This window comes from Nerophis lumbriciformis, linkage group LG39, assembly GCF_033978685.3.
Source record: "Nerophis lumbriciformis linkage group LG39, RoL_Nlum_v2.1, whole genome shotgun sequence".
Classification (NCBI taxonomy): domain Eukaryota; kingdom Metazoa; phylum Chordata; class Actinopteri; order Syngnathiformes; family Syngnathidae; genus Nerophis; species Nerophis lumbriciformis.
Window position 1 is genome coordinate 10,985,001 of NC_084586.2, and position 21,906 is coordinate 11,006,906.

Genomic DNA, 21,906 nt, shown 5'->3' on the forward strand with positions numbered 1-21,906 from the left:
AGATAGCAGATTGTCTCCGGCTGCGACGACACGTTGGCGCGGTCTGTGCGGCAAACGCGAGGGCGTGTCCTGTGGAGCTCACAGCAGAGCCTCTCGGTGCTCCCGCAGATGAGGGAGAAACAGTGTATATTGTAGCGTCTCGGAAGAGTTAGTGCTGCAAGGGGTTCTGGGTATTTGTTCCGTTGTGTTTATGTTGTGAAAAGCCGGTAATTACGGGCAATCAGGGAAATTTAAGAACCGGACAACATGTTGGCTTGAATGTCCAGGGTTGAAATCGGTTCAAATCGGATGAGAAATGTGCAATATGCAGTAGATTGTATAATGCCTATTCATTGTCAATAGGGGAGAAAAATTCCGGGAAAACCGGGAATTTGGGGAAAGGGAAAACATGCTTTGCGTACGATATATCGTATGAGTAGTGAATTGTGAAGTGAATTATATTTATATAGCGCTTTTTCTCTAGTGACTCAAAGCGCTTTTACATAGTGAAACCCAATATCTAAGTTACATTTAAACCAGTGTGGGTGGCACTGGGAGCAGGTGGGTAAAGTGTCTCGCCCAAGGACACAACGGCAGTGACTAGGATGGCGGAGTTGGGGATCGAACCTGGAACCCTCAAGTTGCTGGCACGGCCACTCTTCCAACCGAGCTATACCGCCCCAACCGAGCTATACCGCCCCGAGTAGTGTGGGTGGATGGCTGAAAAGTTGGAATCAGTGCAACATTTTGAGAATTTAGGGCATTGTAGAACTATGAATACGTCCATTCAGTTGAATGGGAATCCCCTGAAATTTTGGGAGTTTCGGAAAAAACGGAAATCTTTGAAAATATTGATACTAGCACAATTGTCCTAAATGAGTTGTTGAAATGTTTGTAATTGATTGAAACATGTTGACGTAGTAACGGTTTGAATTGAGAATGGGTATTTCGGAATTCGTAGAATTTTGGGAAAACCGGGAATTTGTACAAAAAAAAATAGGAACATTTGTTGTCCCAAGTAAGAGGAATGTTTTGATGCTGGAATGGTCAAAAATGGTTGAAAAATGTGGATTGGGGAAACTTTCCAGGAAGAGGTGAAAATAGGTCTTTGGAAAACCGGGAATTCTTGGAATTTTTTTTAACTTGGAAAATGGTAAGTTGGTGAGTGAGTGGGTGGATATTGGAACGGTTCGACTCGGTTTAGAAATGTGGGATATGGAGAGTTTTGTATACTGCCCATTCAATTTCAGTGGGGAGAAAGTTCTTGGTAATTAGGGGTAATCAGGGAAATTTCAGAACCGGAACCAGGGTGTGAATGGTGGAACGGTTCAAATCGGATGAGAAATGTGCGATATGCAGTAGATTGCATAATGCTCATTCATTGTCAATGGGGAGAAAATTCCGGGAAAACCGGGAATTTGGGGAAAGGGAAAACATGTTTTGCGTACAATATATCGTAAAAGTAGTGTGGGTGGATGGTTGAAAGGTTGGAATCGGGTTTCAAAATGTTGTGCATTTAGGGTATTGTAGAACTATGAATACGTCCATTCAGTTGAATGGGAATCTCCTGAAAATTTGGGAATTTCGGGACAACCGGGAAACTTTGAAATTATTGATACCAGCACAATTGCCCGAGAGTATATGAATGAGTTGGTGTTGGAATTTTTGGAATCGGTTGAAAAATGTTGACATAGTAACGATTTAAATTGAGAATTCCTAGAATTTTGGGAAAACTGGAAATTTAAGGGGGGAAAAAATAGGAACATTTGCTGTCCCAACTAAAAGGAATGTTTTGATGCTGGAATGGTCAAAAATGGTTGAAAAATGCGGATTGGGAAAACTTTCCAGGAAGAGGTAAAAATAGGGCTTTGGAAAACCGGGAATTCTTGGAATTTTTTTGAACTTGGAAAATGGTAAGTTGGTGAGTGAGTGTGTGGATGTTGGAACGGTTCGACACGGTTTAGAAATGTGGGATATGGAGAGTTTTGTATACTGCCCATTCAATTTCAGTGGGGAGAAAGTTCTTGGTAATTAAGGGTAATCAGGGAAATTTCAGAACCGGAACCAGGGTGTGAATGGTGGAACGGTTCAAATCGGATGAGAAATGTGCGATATGCAGTAGATTGCATAATTCTCATTCATTGTCAATGGGGAGAAAATTCCGTGAAAACCGGGAATTTGGGGAAAGGGAAAACATGTTTCGCGTACAATATATCGTAAGAGTAGTGTGGGTGGATGGTTGAAAGGTTGGAATCGGGTTTCAAAATGTTGTGCATTTATGGTATTGTAGAACTATGAATACGTCCATTCAGTTGAATGGGAATCTCCTGAAAATTTGGGAATTTCGGGACAACCGGGAAACTTTGAAATTATTGATACCAGCACAATTGCCCGAGAGTATATGAATGAGTTGGTGTTGGAATTTTTGGAATCGGTTGAAAAATGTTGACATAGTAACGATTTAAATTGAGAATTCCTAGAATTTTGGGAAAACTGGAAAATTAAGGGGGAAAAAAATAGGAACATTTGCTGTCCCAACTAAGAGGAATGTTTTGATGCTGGAATGGTAAAAATGGTTGAAAAATGCGGATTGGGAAAACTTTCCAGGAAGAAGTTAAAATAGGGCTTTGGAAAACCATGAATTTTGGGAATTCATGGAATTTTTTTTAAACTTTGAAAATGATAAGTTGGTGAGTGAGTGTGTGCATGGTGGAACGGTTCAAATTGGATGAGAAATGTGCAATATGCAGTAGATTGTATAATGCCCCGATTGTAGCTGAGATAGGCTCCAGCGCCCCCCGCGACCCCAAAGGGAATAAGCGGTAGAAAATGGATGGATGGATGGATGTATAATGCCCATTCATTGTAAATGGGGAGAAAATTGCGGGAAATCCGGGAATTTGGGGAAATGGAAAACATGTTTTGCGTACGTTATATTGTATGAGTAGTGTGGGTGGAAGGCTGAAAGGTTGGAATCAGGTTTAAAAATGGCGCAAAATTTGGAGAATTTAGGGCATTGTAGAACTATGAATATATCCATTCAGTTGAATGGGAATCTCCTGGATATCTGGGAATTTCGGAAAAAAATGAAATCTTTGAAAATATTGATACTAGCACAATTGTCCTAAATTTTTGTAATCGATTGAAAAATGTTGACGTAGTAAGGGTTTGAATTGAGAATGGGTATTTCGGAATTCCTAGAATTTTGGGGAAACCGGGAATTTGTACGGGAAAAAAAATAAAAACAATTTGTTGTCCCAACTAGGGCTGGGCGATATATCGATATGCGCGATATATCGATATGCGCGATATATCGCGGGTTTGTCTCTGTGCGATATAGAAAATGACTATATCGTGATATTCGAGTATACGTTCTCACGCAGTTGATTTTAGCTACGGGCATTACACTACAGGCTCTCCTCGCTCTTTCTTGTCTCTCCTTCTCACAGACAGCAAGCCCAGCTTCTACACACGTCACATACTGTCACGTCATACGTCACATACGAATACACACTCCCCGAGCAGAGAGGTAGCAGCAAGGCTAACGTTAGCGGTGATGCTAGCGGTAATTCGAGAGAAAGAAGGTGCGAATCTGGTAACAAATAAAGGAATAATTAATTCCCCCAAAAAACAGCAGGGGGTCCATCGTCTGGCGGTGGTTTGGCTTCAAGTGGGAATATGTCGAACAGACAACCGTAATTTGTCAAGTGTGGGGCGAAAGCATTGCTACAAAAAGTAGCATTACTGCTAATATGTAGCATCATTTGAAAAGTCACCTGCTAGAGAATGAAGAGTGCTTACCCCGCATGTCAACATCTCCGTTCGGTGCAACTAGCCCACACCATCAAAATGCCGAGGCAAACATTTCCAGATCAACACCGTGTGAAAAAAATAGTGATTTTTTTAGTTGTGATTTCTTTCTCTGCATGAAAATTTTAAAGTAGCATATATTAATGCAGTATAAAGAAGAATATTTGAATGTAGACACAGAAAATCATCATACTACTGTGATTATATGCATCAAGTGTTCATTCAAAGCTAAGGCAAAATATCGAGATATATATCGTGTATCGCGAAATGGCCTTAAAATATCGCGATATTAAAAAAAGGCCATATCGCCCAGCCCTAGTCCCAACTAAGAGGAATGTTTTGATGCTGTCGCTGCCGAAAGTGAACCACGTAAATAAGACCGCCCACAAAACGGCGCATCCTGAAGAGACGCTCAGAAAGCTACTTAAAGATGGTCTGTAAAACATCATCTATGCAACATTTTGACCACCTTTACATGTTATGTAGACCACAAGATAGTGTTTCAACTTTATTTAAAAAATCATAATATGACACCTTTAATGCGCCTTATAATCCGGTGTGCCTTTTGTATGAAAATAGACCTGAATAGACTCGCTCAGCAGCAGTGCGCCTTATACCGTATTTTTTGGACTATAAGTCGCAGTTTTTTTCATAGTTCCAGTGCGACTTATATATGGTTTTTTCCTTCTATATTATGCTTTTTTTTTTCCTTCTATATTATGCATTTCCGCATAGCCAGCAGTAAGTCGGACCCGTTTCCAGTGAGGGTTGGACTCCGCCAAGGCTGCCCTTTGTCACCGATTCTGTTCATAACCTTTATGGACAGAATTTCTAGGCGCAGTCAAGGCGTTGAGGGTATATGGTTTGGTGGCTGCAGGATTAGGTCTCTGCTTTTTGCAGATGATGTGGTCCTGATGGCTTCCTCTGGCCAAGATCTTCAGCTCTCACTGGATCGGTTCGCAGCCGAGTGTGAAGCGACTGGGATGGGAATCAGCACCTCCAAGTCCGGTTCTCTCCCGGAAAAGGGTGGAGTGCCATCTCCGGGTTGGGGAGGAGATATTGCCCCAAGTGGAGGAGTTCAAGTACCTCGGAGTCTTGTTCACGAGTGAGGGAAGAGTGGATCGTGAGATCGACAGGCGGATCGGTGCGGCGTCTTCAGTAATGCGGACGCTGTATCGATCCGTTGTGGTGAAGAAGGAGCTGAGCCGGAAGGCAAAGCTCTCGATTTACCGGTCGATCTACGTTCCCATCCTCACCTATGGTCATGAGCTTTGGGTCATGACCGAAAGGACAAGATCACGAGTACAAGCGGCCGAAATGAGTTTCCTCCGCCGGGTGGCGGGGCTCTCCCTTAGAGATAGGGTGAGAAGCTCTGTCATCCGGGGGGAGCTCAAAGTAAAGCCGCTGCTCCTCCACATGGAGAGGAGCCAGATGAGGTGGTTCGGGCATCTGGTCAAGTTGCCACCCGAACGCCTGCCTAGGAAGGTGTTTCGGGCACGTCCGACCGGTAGGAGGCCACGGGGAAGACCCAGGACACGCTGGGAAGACTATCTCTCCCGGCTGGCCTGGGAACGCCTCGGGATCCCCCGGGAGGAGCTGGACGAAGTGGCTGGGGAGAGGGAGGTCTGGGCATCCCTGCTTAAGCTGCTTCCCCCGCGACCCATTTTCACCAGGTGCGACTTATACTCCGGTGCGACTTATACTCTGAAAAATACGGTAATCCGGTGCGCCCTATGGTCCGAAAAATACAGTATCTATTTAAAATATTGCAATACTGCAGATATTAATGACAGAAACTGGTGTAAAGTAAATAGTTCAATTTCCCAGTCTTGAAAAATGATCGCCCCTTTCTTTGGCCCAGAAACTTTGGTCCCTTTAGAACAGGGGTGCTCATTACGTCGATCGCGAGCTACCGGTCGATCTCGGTGGGTGTGTCAGTCGATCACCAGCCAGGCATTAAAAAAATAGTCCTAAAAATGAGCGATCATAAATCTTCACTATGACGTCACTTTCGTCACTTGATTGACATTCACTGCACCCGAGGGTCTTCTGAGATGACGCTGGCTTCTGCCAGCTCATTAAAATTACCGACTGGAAGGCGAGAAACACTTTATTTCAACAGACTCTGGCGCCGTACCTGTCGTCAAAACTCCAAAGACCGACTGCACAGTTGCGCTAACAAAACAAGAGTCTCAGAAAGCTGGCGTGCACAAGCTAATAAGCTACGGAGTTTGCCGACAATGTATTTATTGTAAAGTGTATACAAAGGAGTACGGAAGCTGGACAAATAAAATGCCAGAGACCAACCACTTTCATGTGGTATTGGACAGAAAGGAGGACTTTTTTTCTCCTCCATTCGAAAATGCGGACGTTTTTAGCACCACTGTCTGATTCCAATCACTGCAAGTCATCAGAATCAGGTAATACACCAACTTATATTCTTGTCTTCATGAAAGAAAGGAATCTGTATGTGTTAAACATGCTTGTATTATCTTTAAACACCTTAACTTGTTAACAATATTAACTATATGTGTTAAACATGCTTGCATTATCTTTAAACACCTTTAACTTATTAACAATATTAACTATATGTGTTAAACATGCTTGTATTATCTTTAAACACCTTTAACTTGTTAACAATATTAACTATATGTATTAAACATACTTGTATTATCATTAAACACCTTTAATTTATTAACAATATTAACAATATGTATTAAACATTCTTGTATTATCATTAAACACCTTTAATTTATTAACAATATTAACTATGTGTTAAACATGATTGCATTATCATTAAACACCTTTAATGTATTAACAATATTAACTATATGTGTTAAACATGCTTGTATTATCATTAAACACCTTTAACTTATTAACAAAAACATATATTTCATAAATAAGTAAATATAAATGATATATATGAATGAGGTAGATCCCCACGACTTGATCAATTGAAAAGTAGCTCGCCTGCAGAAAAGTGTGAGCACCCCTGCTTTAGAAGGAGACTTTTTTTATCTGCTTTTATGCACAAATTTCAGCTGGAGAATTTGAATGAGAGGAGATTTAGCTCGGGGCCTCAGCCTTCGCTTGGCTTTTCCATCGCCCTTTCTGTTGTTTGATTTAAACAAGGCAGTTCATGTTGATAGAATTGAGCAGGGATCTGAGAAAACACAACTATAAGGACACATAGTGAGACCGAGGTTGAAGTCTATTATCTATGGGCCATTTCCTACGCTGCGCTCCATCACGCCACGGGGGTGACAACAGTAGAGACGCGTGGTCAGTGAGCTGGCGCTCAGCTGTGATGTCCACGGACAGAGCGCTGAGACAACACGTCGCTCAAAATCCTTTCATTCTGGCCCGTATCTTTCTGTGTTTGGACATCTGGATGTCATCAGCGGCACGGAGCCAGGCCGCCAGCGGACCACAGACAAGAGCTTACAATAAGGTTAGGGATTCGGGCTCGTCAGCGGAACAATGAGCTACGTCAACGGATGGACGGACGACAGCTTTTCGTCTTGTCGTTTGCATTGTGCAGCTGAAAGAAAAGAATCGAGGTGTGTCTCAAGTGTTTTTTTGCTCAAGAATGGGGGTTTTTTTCTATCGTGCTGCAGTTCATTAGGAGTGTTTTCGCTTTGTTCTTCTTGGCTTTACGTTTAAAGGTTGGGTGACGCATGGGAATATTCTTAAGATGAAGCTACAATATGTCCTCGCATACGCGGACAGTTCCAGAACTTGTTCTCACAATTCAACGATTAAGTATGGGAAAATGTATTGCTAACCCGTTAATAGATATTCCACATATGTCTGCATTCCTAAAAGTCAACATTAGACCTAAAATATTGCAATATTGTACAAAACCCAAAACCAGTGAAGTTGGCATAAAGCATACTTGCCAACCTTGAGACCTCCGATTTCGGGAGGTGGGGGGTGGCAGGCGTGGTTGGGGGCGTGGTTAAGATAGATATATATATATATATAAGAAATACTTGACTTTCAGTGAATTCTAGCTATATATATATATATATTTTATTACATATATATATATACATACATACATACATACATACATACATACATACATACATACATACATACATACATACATACATACATACATATATATATATATATATATATATATATACATATATATATATATATATATATATATATATATATATATATATATAAATAAATAAATAAAATAAATACTTGAATTTCAGTGTTCATTTATTTACATATATACACACTAGAGATACGCGGTTTGCGGGCACAACCGCGGAGTCCGTGGATTATCCGCGGATCGGGCGGATGAAATTTAAAAAAATTAGATTTTATCCGCGGGTCGGGTCGGGCGGTTGAAAAAAAAAAAAAAAGATTTTAAATAGATTCAGGCGGGTGGCAGTTAAACCAATTCGGAAATATATATACATAGTTAAATGTTGTTACCCACATACGAAAAACGAGCAGGCACCTGCAGCATATGCCACAACAGAAGAAAAAAAAGAAAAGAAGAGATGGACACTTTTACGGAGCGGAGAAGGGACGCCTCGCCGGGGTCCGGGACCGAGGCCCCTTCCCCCGAGAGGGCCCCACCGGGAGCCGTAGCTGAGGCGATCCGCGAGAAGGGCCCGACGCACGTCCAGGGTCACCACCGCGCCCACCGCACCGACACCCCGCCTCGTCCACCTTCGCCGCGGCCGGCGTCACGCGCAGCAGGTAAGCAGCTTACCTGCCCGCCACCCCCGTGGCCGGGGGCTCGTAACAGGGGTCACTCCGCGCGCTCCGCCCGCGCAGCTTACCTGCCCGCCACCCCCGTTGCCGGGGGTGCGTAACAGGGGTCACTCCGCGCGCAGTGCGCTCACGAAAGGGGTGGGGCTCACCCTGGTTGATATAGACAGCAGGACGTTGGCCATGGAAGTCGGAACCCGCTAAGGAGTGTGTAACAACCCACCTGCCGAATCAACTAGCCCTCAAAATGGATGGCGCTGGAGCGTCGGGACCATACCCGGCCGTCGCCGGCAGCGAGACGCGCTTGGAGGTGCGCTCAGCGCGGCTCCCATATGATTGCGCACTGGTGTGCGTCTGGGCCGTGACAGCGTGGCACGCGAATGTCTGTGCTGCATTGGATCAGTCTCCTTTCTTTAACAGGCAAAAGCTTTATAACCTCACTAATGCCTTGCATCGTCTATATTAGATATATAACAACAGGCGGGTGCGGGCGGATGCGGTTCTGATTAAATGTTAGGTCGGGTGGATGGCGGATGGTTGACAACTTTTTGATGCGGTTGCAGATGAAATAATTGCCTATCCGCGCATCTCTAATACACACACATAACACTCATCTACTCATTGTTGAGTTAAGGGTTGAATTGTCCATCCTTGTTCTATTCTCTGTCACACATTATACAAATATACATTATAAAATCAATAAGAAAACGGGAGCTCTAATTTGGGAGTCTGAATTAGGATCAGAAGTTCCTATATAAACATTGCGTACTCACGTCGCCTTTTTGTATTGATTACTGCAGCTGTGCACTGGATTCATTCACAAATACAAACTACAACTCACAAACACTTTAGAGTTAGGCTCCACCATCAGAATGTGTACTTAAACTTATAAAGATCACATGGATATTATTCAGTGAGTTGATTCACCAAAACTAACCTGTTATACAGGAGGAAAAAGCACACAGGACGTTTCAATTGTTCACAGACTGGTCGCGCTCATCAGAATGACAAGACACTTCCGGTCTGCAGGTGATAGCATTCAATTGGGAAGAAACGCCCTACTGCCCCCTACTGACCAATGTGAATACTAATAAATGTGTAATGACAGCTCCAAAAACGAATTCAAACCACAAAATAAAATAAATAAATCAACACAAAAATGTGACACATTATGGGTGGGTCACATATGCATGTACAGTAGATGGCAGTATTGTCCTGTTTAAAAGTGTCACAACATTGCTGTTTACGGCAGACGAACTGCTTTACGGTAGACGAAAACATGACTGCTGTTGTTGTGTGTTGTTGCCGCGCTTGGAGGACGTTAATGAAACTGCCTAACAATAAACCCACATAAGAAACCAAGAACTCGCCCTCGATCATTAGCTATTTATATTGTGGGAAAGCGGATGTGTGAACAGGCTGTCAACACTCACTCAGGTCCGCATGGCCACGCCCCCTCCAGCTCCGCCTGAATTTCGGGAGATTTTCGGGAGAAGATTTGTCCCGGGAGGTTTTCGGGAGAGGCGCTGAATTTCGGAAGTCTCCCGGAAAATCCGGGAGGGTTGGCAAGTATGGCATAAAGTTAAAGTTAAAAAAGTACCAATGATTGTCACACACACACTACGTGTGGCGAAATTATTCTCTACATTTGACCCATCACCCTTGATCACACCTGGGATGTGAGGGGAGTAGTGAGCAGCAGCGGTGGCCGCGCCCGGGAATCATTTTTGGTGATTTAACCCCCAATTCCAACCTTTGATGCTGAGTGCCAAGCAGGGAGGTAATGGCTCCCATTTTTATAGTCTTTGGTATGACTCGGCCGGGGTTTCAACTCACAATCTACCGATCTCAGGGCGAACACTCTAACCCAGGGGTCAGGAACCTTTTTGGCTGAAAGAGCCATGAAAGCCAAATATTTTTTTTTTTTTTTTAACACTGAATACAACTAAATTCTTGCATTTTTAAGTAATACCAACATTTTTAGAGTACAATAAGTCTCTTATTCTTTTTAATAACATTGTTATTCTGAAGCTAACCAATAATAAATAAAACACTTCTTACCATTAATGCGACTTCTTGAACAGGTGCGGTAGAAAATGGATGAATGGATTAAAATCCATGAGAATGGTTTATATTTTGAACGTTATTTTTAACACTGTGATTACCAGCGGAATTATTCATTACTTATCATGTTAAGCAATGTCAGCTAAGATTTACCTGAGAGCCAGATGCAGTCATCAAAAGAGCCACATCTGGCTCTAGAGCCTTAGGTTCCCTACCCCTGCTCTAACCACTAGGCCACCGAGTTGTTACACACATGTTGTGTAAATGGTAAATAAAAACAGAATACAATGATTTGCAAATCATTTTCAACCTATATTCAATTGAATAGACTGTAAAGACAAGATATTTAAACTAGATTTTTTGTAAATATTAGCTCATTTGGAATTTGATGCCTGCAACAAGTGGCAAAAAAGACTGAGAAAGTTGAGGAATGCTCATCAAACACTTATTTGGTGAACAGGCTAATTGGGAACAGGTGGGTGTCATGATTGGGTATAAAAACAAGGATGGGGCGAGGGTCACCACTTTGTGAACAAATGCGTTTAAGAACAACATTTCTCAACCAGCTATTGCAAGGAATTTAGGGATTTCACCATCTACGGTACGTAATATCATCAAAAGGTTCAGAGAATCTGGAGAAGGCACTGCACGTACGCAAGGCTGAAAACCAATGCCTGTGACCTTCGATCCCTCAGGCGGTACGGTACTGCATCAAAAACCGACATCAGTGTGTAAAGGATATCACCACATGGGCTCAGGAACACTTCAGAAAACCACTGTCAGTAACTACAGTTTGTCGCTACATCTGTAAGTGCAAGTTCAAACTCTACTATGCAAAGCCCAAGCCATTTATCAACAACACCCAGAAACGCCACTGGCTTCACTGGGCCAAAGCTCATCTAAGATGGACTGATGCAAAGTGTAAAAGTGTTCTGTGGTCTGACGAGTCCACATTTCAAATTGTTTTTGGGAACCGTGGACGTCATGTCCTCCGGAACAAAGAGGAAAAGAACCATCCGAATTGTTATAGACGCAAAGTTCAAAAGCCAGCATCTGAGATGGTATGTGGGTGTATTAGTGCCCAAGGCATGGGTAACTTATTATAATTATTATTATTATAGAGGTTTATTTGAAATAGGGACAGATACAAAAACATAGATATCTGAAACAGTTATCCAATGTATGCATCATAGTGTTTGTAGCCAAAGCTCATTTACAACACTTGTCCCCAACAACAACAACACAGATCAAACATCATTAAAATAGGAAAATAAAAAATAGAATAAGGCAAAAATTAGTCGATAATAATGATAATAGAAATAATACAGACAAAGTGCAAACTAGATAAAAACCAATTAGTAAAAATTAGTAAAAACTAAACATGGGAACACGATTGTTGCTCAACTAGCCATAATTTTGTTTGTTTTTTGAAAGTGACAAGTGCAGGTATACTTTTCAAAGTGTCAGGTAGTAGAGAGTTCCATAGTTGTGGTCCTTTTATTGAAAAGGCAGTCCGGGCAAAAGATGTTCTACGGAATGGAACGCAACAGTTGCCTTTTGACATTGCTCGGGTGGTAGATCTGGTACCACTTTGCAGTCTTGTAATTGCCTTGCAGAGCAATTGGGGAGCAGAGTTATCCAAGCATTTAAAAAACAGTTTGACTGTGTGTAACAAAAAAAAATTGGTAAAACTTAAAATATTGTATTTGGTTCAAATTTGGCAATGATGTCATCAATGATGCCTTACACATCTGTGAAGGCACCATTAATGCTGAAAGGTACATACAGGTTTTGGAGCAAAAATATGTTGCCATCCAAGCAACGTTATCCTGGACGCCCCTGCTTATTTCAACAGCGTAGCTTCATAGTAAAAGAGTGCGGGTACTAGACTGGCCTGTCTGTAGTCCAGACCTGTCTCCCGTTGAAAATGTGTGGCGCATTATGAAGCCTAAAATACGGACTGTTTAACAAATTAAGCTGTACATTTAAAAACCAGTTTGACTGTGTGTAACAAAATAAAATTGGTAAAACTCAAAATATTGTATTTGGTTAAAATTTGGCAATGATGTCATCAATGATGCCTTACACATTTGTGAAGGCACCATTAATGCTGAAAGGTACATACAGGTTTTGGAGCAAAAATATGTTGCCATCCAAGCAACGTTATCCTGGACGCCCCTGCTTATTTCAACAGCGTAGCTTCATAGTAAAAGAGTGCGGGTACTAGACTGGCCTGCCTGTAGTCCAGACCTGTCTCCCGTTGAAAATGTGTGGCGCATTATGAAGCCTAAAATACGGACTGTTTAACAAATTAAGCTGTACATTTAAAAACCAGTTTGACTGTGTGTAACAAAATAAAATTGGTAAAACTTAAAATATTGTATTTGGTTAAAATTTGGCAATGATGTCATCAATGATGCCTTACACATCTGTGAAGGCACCATTAATGCTGAAAGGTACATACAGGTTTTGGAGCAACATATGTTGCCATCCAAGCAACGTTATCCTGGACGCCCCTGCTTATTTCAACAGCGTAGCTTCATAGTAAAAGAGTGCGGGTACTACACTGGCCTGCCTGTAGTCCAGACCTGTCTCCCGTTGAAAATTTGTGGCACATTATGAAGCCTAAAATACGGCCTGTTTAACAAATTAAGCTGTACATCAAGCAAGAATGGGAAAGAATTCCACCTGGAAAGCTTCAAAAATGTGTCTCCTCAGTTCCCAAACGTTTACTGAGTGTTGTTAAAAGGAAAGGCCATGGAACACAGTGGTAAAAATGCCCCTGTGCCAGCTTTTTTGCAATGTGTTGCTGCCATTAAATTCTAAGTTATTGATTATTTGCACACAAAAAAATACGTTTCTCAGTTTGAATATTAAATATCTTGTCTTTGCAGTCTATTCAATTGAATAAATAAACATACTAAAACAACAACAAAAATGTTCCCCCATCTTTTTCCATTTTCAATCCTTTTTAAAAAAAAATGCTCCAGGGAGCCACCAGGGTGGCATTAAAGAGCCGCATGCGGCTCGAGAGCCGCGGGTTGTTGACCACCAACCTAAGGTTTATATCGTGATATATAGTGTAGCCCAGGGGCGTCCAAAGTGCGGCCCAGGGCCTATTTACTGCCCGCAGCTCCAGTTTTGTTGGGCCGCGATATGTTGTTGAAAAAAACAACAGTAAAAATGTAAGAAAAAAACAGCAAAAACATTGTTTTTGACTGGCCTGCCTGTGGTCCAGACCTGTCTCCCATTGAAAATGTGTGGCGCATTATGAAGCCTAAAATACCACAACGGAGACCCCCGGACTGTTGAACAACTTAAGCTGTACATCAAGCAAGAATGGGAAAGAATTCCACCTGGAAAGCTTCAAAAATGTGTCTCCTCAGTTCCCAAACGTTTACTGAGTGTTGTTAAAAGGAAAGGCCATGTAACACAGTGGTAAATATGCCCCTGTGCCAGCTTTTTTGCAATGTGTTGCTGCCATTAAATTCTAAATTATTGATTATTTGCAAAAAAACAACAAAAACGTTTCTCAGTGTGAATATTAAATATCTTGTCTTTGCAGTCTATTCAATTTAATATAAGTTGAAAAGGATTTGCAAATCATTATATTCTGTTTTTATCTACGAATTACACAACATGCCAACTTCACTGGTTTTGGGTTTTGTACCTTCCACATAAAGCCTTTAAAGTCAATGGAGCGAGTGAAAGTTAGCAATTTGTAAATTAAAGGGTAATAAGTAGAACATAAAGTTGGATGCTGTGACATCATACTGGAAGGAAACACTACGATTTTTCTATTGGACGGTTTTGGATGTAATTCTACACAAAGTCAACAAGCAGTGACCTAAAATGTATTTTGCATGTGGACAAAAGGCCAGAACTGACAGTCTGGGCTTCAACAACCCCTCGTGTGGAAACCATGAACACAGGTCTCGGCTACAAAATGTGCACATAACCTTCAAGGCGAGCGTTGCCAAAGTGGAGAAAGAAAAAGTGATGTCGAAAGTAGGCGAGGCGTAAAAGTGCCGCTCGTCGCCGTTGAAAGCTTTCGTCCCCGCACTCTGCAGGTGGAAATTACACGGCGCGACCACACGGGGGGGGGAGAAACGCCTCGGAAACGACTGAGCAGACGGCTCCGCCTCTTCCCGGCTGCGTGAGGAACATATTGCACCATCAATCAAAAAGTTCTTTTTTTTTTTTCTCCACACTCAGTCAACCTTTGTGTCGCTCTGCAAAGATGACAAATTGTCCCCTGAGCAGACGCACACTGCAAAAAAATCTGTCAGTGCCTTGACGTGACAAAATAAAACGGGTCGACGAGGTGTTGAAAAGCTCTAACAAAGCGCCTCCTGAGCTGTGCGAGTCTACAAAAAGTCTTCCTAAATGTAAAGAGATCTTATTATGTTCCCATTGAGAGGCAGCCTGACACACTTGAAAGCCTCCACACACACACACACACACACACACACACACACACACACACACACACACACACACACACACACACACTAAGTAGTACACACTTACTCATTTTTGTCCACAGCCAACAGCAGCCGCTCACCTTCCGCCTCAATCAGCAGCTTCAACGACGTGGGGTGACTCTGCGGAGCGACACATGAGGCGGATTAGTTCTGGAGGTTCTGGATCGTCTGAGAGGACGGGACGCTGATTGTGTGCCGCTGTTCAAAGCGCCCGGAGGAAGATGTCGGAATTTTAAGTATCGGCGGCGGCTTCGTGTAGCGAAGAATGCACCGCATACTGATTTCATGGCAGTGTCAATGCTAACAAACCGCAGAGTGTATCATTTATAAACAAACATGTCAACTGCTCTCGGTAAGATCCACTTAATTGACAATATCTTTTTTCAGGGGGGGGAACCTGCACGTCCTGTCAGAACGTTTGCTGCCAGATACATGAGGGACTCTTGGGAGGAGTGGAGTGCATTTCCATCGAAGACATTGAAGGGGTCTGTCTATTACCCAAACGGTTGAAAGAGCCATATTGGACCAAAAAAATATATATATATATATAAAGCTAGGGGTGTAACGGTACTAGGGATGTCTCGATCCAGGTTTTTGCACTTCCGATCCGATACCGATATTGTTTTTGCATTTCCGATCCGATACCGATACTGACCGATACCGATACTGACCGATACTGGCCTATCCGACCATGTATTAAAGTTTAAAGTTAATTAGCCTACTTAGTTGTCAGAATCATGTTGAAAAGGGTTTTAGTACACTTGATAACAACTAGCCAGCTGAATGAGGGGAGTTTGAATAATACACAATGGTTGGTAACAAGAAACTGACCTGTTTATTCAAGGATAAACACAAAATAGACAAAATTATACATGACAAACAGAAATGGCATCATTGAAACTAGGGCTGGGCGATATGGCCTTTTTTTAATATTGCGATATTTTACGGCCATATTGCGATACACGATATATATCTCGATATTTTGCCTTAGCCTTGAATGAACACTTGATGCATATAATCACAGCAGTATGATGATTCTATGTGTTTTGATTGATTGATTGAGACTTTTATTAGTAGGTTGCACAGTGAAGTACATATTCCGTACAATTGACCACTAAATGGTAACACCCCAATAAGTTTTTCAACTTGTTTAAGTCGGGGTCCACTTAAATTGATTCATGATACAGATATATACTATCAGATATATACTATCATCATAATACAGTCATCACACAAGATAATCACATTGAATTATTTACATTATTTATAATCCAGGGTGTGGAGGGGGGCGCCGGATGTAAGTGTCAAAAAGACAGCCAAAAGAGTTTGGTATGAGAATAAATCTAAAGTTAAAATATAGGGTAGAAATGCACCCATTTGCAGGAAATGTAGTCTTGATTTTCAACATTTTCTTTCAAGCTTGCATGTCTACATTAAAACATTCTTCTTCATACTGCATTAATATGTGCTACTTTTAAACTTTCATGCAGAGAAAGAAATCACAACTAAAAAAATCACTAATTTTTTCATACGGTGTTGATGTGGAAATTTTTGCCTCGGCATTTTGATGGTGTGGACGTGTCGCACCGAATGGAGATAAGCGTCTCGACAGACGTAACAATATTTGAACAATGATGTCGAAAATTGTTTTGCGCTGATTTTTTTATTTGATTTTGTGCGTGGCATAGATTTGCTATGCGCAAAGGACGCTTAAACAGTGCGCAATTGCACAGGCGAGCACCTTAGAGGGAGCGTTGCTCGCACGGCTGCGCTAGCATCACAGCTAACGTTAGCCATGCTGCTACCTCTCTGCTCGGGGAGGACGTATACGTATGTGACGTATGACGTGACAGTATGTGACGTGTGTCGTGACAGTATGTGACGTGTGTAAGAAGGTGCGCTTGCTGTCTGTGAGAGGGAGACACAGGAAAGAGTGAGAAGAGCCTGTCGTGTAATGCCAGCAGCTAAAAGCAACTGCGTGAGAATCCACAGACCTGTGGATGTGTTGAAGGTGTGCTGGAAAATGCGGAACGGAAATTACAAAGCAGCAGAAAAGTGGAATGTATTATTTAAATCGGTGCGTTGGAAAACACGGACCGGAGTTTTTTTTTAAACTGTATCTGGATCGGCATTTTCCCATGCCTTGCCGATACGCAATTTTTGGCAAATATCGGCAGCCGATCCGATTCAAATATCGGATCGGGACATCCCTAAACGGTACACAAAAATTTCGGTTGGGTACGTACCTCGGTTTAGAGGTCACGGTTCGGTTCATTTTCGGTACAGTAAGAAAACAACAAGATATCATTTTTGGGGTTATTTATTTACCAAATTTGCAAAATCTTCCACCAAAAATATTTTTCCTAGTGGAATATTTGATGTGAAGTAATCGGAACCTTGGATAGGTCAATAATTCATAAAAACATTGATTTTGATTCAATATTATGTTTTGAGCAATGACAGTTTGAAAGAAAAAAAAACAGCTTCATTTTATATAAGTTAAAGTTAAAGTTAAAGTACCAATGATTGTCACACACACACTAGGTGTGGCGAAATTATTCTCTGCATTTGACCCATCACCCTTGATCACCCCCTGGGAGGTGAGGGGAGCAATGGGCAGCAGCGGTGGCCGCGCCCGGGAATCATTTTTGGTGATTTAACCCCCAATTCCAACCCTTGATGCTGAGTGACAAGCAGGGAGGTAATGGGTCCCATTTTTATAGTCTTTGGTATGAGTCGGCCGGGGTTTGAACCCACAACCTACCGATCTCAGGGCGGACACTCTAACCACTAGGCCACTGAGTCGGTCAACATTAGTCAACATTGCAACTTTTTCTAAATTACATTTCACCTTTAAGCTTTTTTATTTCACTTTTGTTATGTTTTTGTTTATTTTAATAGTATTTTTAGAATGTGCCGTGGGCCTTTAAAACATTAGCTGTGGGCCGCAAATGGCCTCCGGGGCACACTTTTGACACCCCTGCTATAGATAATAAAAAATTAAATCTGATAAATCTATGGATTAAAGAGCAGAGCCTGGCGACGCATGCGCGTTTATCATAACTCTCTCTCTCTCTCTGTCTCTGCCCCTCCCTTAGGAATGCTGCTGCGTGCACAATTTGTTTTGTTTTTAACCCCTTTTAACCCTGAACGTACATGGAAAATACACGCAACCCTAACTCAAAATGCCGGACATTTGAGGCATTTAAGAAACTCCGCCCTGACAGCTCCGCAAAAGAGGACATGTCCGGTGAAAAGAGGACGTATGGTCAGTCTATCGTAGCCCGTTAGCTGCTAGCATGCCGTGTGTTGTGCATTGTTTACACAACGTGCGTTACGCTACTTAATATGTCCGTGTGGAAACTCGTTCGGTACACCTCCGAACCGAACCGGAACCCCCGTACCGAAACGGTTCAATACAAATACACGTACCGTTACACCCCTATCTAAAGCCTTATAAGAGTGTTAAAATGAAAGCAACACATGACATGAGTCAGTGTTTTTCAACCTTTTTTGAGCCATGGCACATTTTTTGCGTTGAAAAAATCCAGAGGCACACCACCGGCAGAAATCATTAAAAAACGAAACTCAGTTAACGGTAAAAAGTCGTTGTCGCAATTGTTGGATATGACTTTAAACCATAACCAAGCAAGCTTCACTGTAGCTCTTGTCTCAAAGTAGGTGACTTATTTTGAGTTTCTTGCTGTTTTTCTGTGTGTAGTGTTTTAGTTGTTGTCTTGCGCTCCTATTTTGGTGGCTTTTCCTCTTTTTTTGGTATTTTCCTGTAGCAGTTTCATGTCTTCCTTTGAGCGATATTTCCCGCATCTACTTTGTTTTAGCGGTCAAGAATATTTCAGTTGTTTTTATCCTTCGTTGTGGGGACATTGTTGATGGCAATGTCATGTACGGATGTACATTGTGGACGCCGCCTTTGCTCCACAGTAAGTCTTTGCTGTCGTCCAGCATTCTGTTTTTGTTTACTGTGTAGCCAGTTCAGTTTTAGTTTCGTTCTGCATAGCCTTCCCTAAGCTTCAATGCATTTTCTTAGGGGCACTCACTTTTTGTTTATTTTTGGTTTAAACATTAGACACCTTTTTACCTGCACACTGCCTCCCGCTGTTTCCGACATCTACAAAGCAATTAGCTACCGGCTGCCACCTACTGATATGGAAGAGTATTACACGGTTACTCTGCCGAGCTCTAGACAGCACCGACACTCAACAACAACACATCATTTGCAGACTATAATTACTGGTTTGCAAAAAATATTTTTAACCAAATAGGTGAAATTAGATAATCTCCCAAGGCACACGAGACTGTATCTCACTCCGCGGCACACAAGTCTGAATGTCATTAAAACAGTTAACTCCATCTTTTGACACTTCTTCCACTCCCGTCCTTGCACGTTACACCGCTACAACAAAGATGACGGGGAGAAGACGCTGTCGAAGGTGAGCCACGTAAATAAGACCGCCCACAAAACGGCGCATCCTGAAGCGACTGACCCCTTTAATGCGCCCTATAATCTGGTGCGCCTTTTGTATGAAAATAGACCTGACTACACCCACTCATCGCCAGTGCGCCCTATAATCCGGTGCGCCCTATGGTCTGGAAGATACGGTAAATTCATATAAAAAATAATTTAAAAAAATATAAATAAAATGTATGATTAATTTGCATTATACATGATTAATTAGATATATTTTGTGATTTATCGAATTAGTTAACTGGTTATTTTTTTTTAGAAAATACATTATTGGACGTGTCTGCAGGGGGTGAAAAAAGTAGCAGGACTTAGTTTGACCCCGAGTGTCCGCATGTGTCTGTAGTAGGATTAGACGGTATACCGGTACAAGTATAGTACCCCGATACTAATGACTCATTTTCGGTACTATACCGCCTCTAAAAAGTAGTTTTTTTAACGGGCATGACGGCGCGTGTCGTCACGTTGTGTCATTTCTGTTTTTACGAGCAGATTAGCATGTTCGGCAGCGCACAATCATGGAGTACTTACAAACAGACACAGTGTGTAGACAGAAAAGGGAGAACGGACGCGTTTTGGCTTAAAAACTAACGATAAAGGTGAAGTTATAACACTGAAACACCCTCAGGAAAAGGTGCTTTAAGACGTGGCAAGCTAGCTAGCGGCTAAAGTACATCCACAGTCTGCAGTGTTTTATCTACTTCTAAATCACTAATCCTCGTCTCCGTGGCGACAAATAAAGTAAGTTTCTTACAAGTATCATCCCTGCAGGACGAGGAATAGCTAAACATGCTTCACTACTGTCGGAGGCAGATATTTACATATATCCGAATTTAAGTGTTACTTCTTTTATTTCATAATCATATTACAAAACAGCTAGTGTTTTTCTTCCAATTGTGGTCTTTTGGTTGTCTGCAAATACTGTGTGCTTAACCTTGAGTGAGGAATGTAAGAAAGAGAGATACTCCTTTCTCTTATCTAGCCTTATGTCCAGGTGCGGAGGACAATGGGCATGTGTTTTGGCTGGAGGGACATGACTGCGAGGGTGGGAGGGAGAGAGACTCGATAGGGGAGAGGGTTTTTCATGGGAGGGGGGCAGACGATCTTAGCTGCGCGATTGAATGTTCTATGCTGGACTGGTCTCAATGTATTTACAAAGCTTTGCAAATATATTACAAAATACCTATTCTGTCTCTGGTGGTTTTTCTACTCAGCTTTAAGTGTCGTAAAGAGCTTGGGAGCGACTTGAATTCCCTGGGAGGAACAACTGGTCCAATCGCAACAATTTGGGGGCTTCGTCCGGTGCGACACGCTGAGAATTGGACACCTCTTGCACTCTTCTGGACAGACTCAATTGTTGGCCAAACATAAACAAGGTAAGCAGAGCCTTTTTCTAAAATCTGCTTTAGGAGTCTGTCTTGAAGTATGTAAGTCAAACACTGTTTGTACCCCAGACACAGAGTGGACATTTTGATGGAACACTACACACCGTAGCTCACCGGCGTCACAATGTAAACAAACGCCATGGATGGATCTACACCTGACATCCACTGTAATGATACCAAGTACAGGAACATATCTAGTCGATACTACTATGATTACATACATTCTTTTAGCATCACAAAATATTATTTTGTTTTTTTAAAATGTATATTATGTTTATAAACTCAGGAAATATGTCCCTGGACACATGAGGACTTTGAATATGACCATTGTATGATCCTGTAACGACTTGGTATCAGATCGATACCCAAATTTGTGGTATCATCCAAAACTAATGTAAAGTATCCAAACAACAGAAGAATAAGTGATTGTTACATTTTAACAGAAGTGTAGATAGAACATGTTAAAAGAGAAAGTAAGCAGATATTAACAGTAAATGAACAAGTAGATTAATAATTCATTTTCTACCACTTGTCCTTAATAATGTTGACAAAATAATATAATGATAAATGACACAATAAGTTACTGCATATGTCAGCAGCTAAATTAGGAGCCTTTGTTTGCTTACGTACTAATAAAAGACAAGTTGTCTTGTATGTTCACTATTTTATTTAAGGACTAAATTACAATAATAAACATATGTTTAATGTACCTTAAGATTTTTTGTTAAAAACAAAGCCAATAATGCCATTTTTTGTGGTCCCCTTTATTTAGAAAAGTACTGAAAAGTACCAAAATACATTTTGGTACCGGTACCAAAATATTGGTATCGGGACAACCCTAGTCTGTAGGTGTCATTTCAAGATCAATAGGGTTCTTAACCCCTTGCTTTTACATACAGGCGTACTCTGTGAGGGTATGAATAAGACTGGTAGAGAAGTGTGAGTGCAGTGTGGACCTTTGACT

At 41.7% G+C, this 21,906-nt stretch overlaps 1 protein-coding gene across 1 annotated transcript in view; it reads right to left on the reverse strand.

The window, feature by feature from the left end:
• LOC133577920 (disintegrin and metalloproteinase domain-containing protein 12-like) overlaps positions 1–21,906 on the reverse strand; it is a 234,090-nt gene that overhangs the window by 139,873 nt on the left and 72,311 nt on the right. The window contains exon 3 of the mRNA XM_061932053.1: positions 15,121–15,194. Coding sequence (XP_061788037.1) covers positions 15,121–15,194 — 74 coding nt within the window. The remainder of the gene's footprint in view (positions 1–15,120; positions 15,195–21,906) is intronic.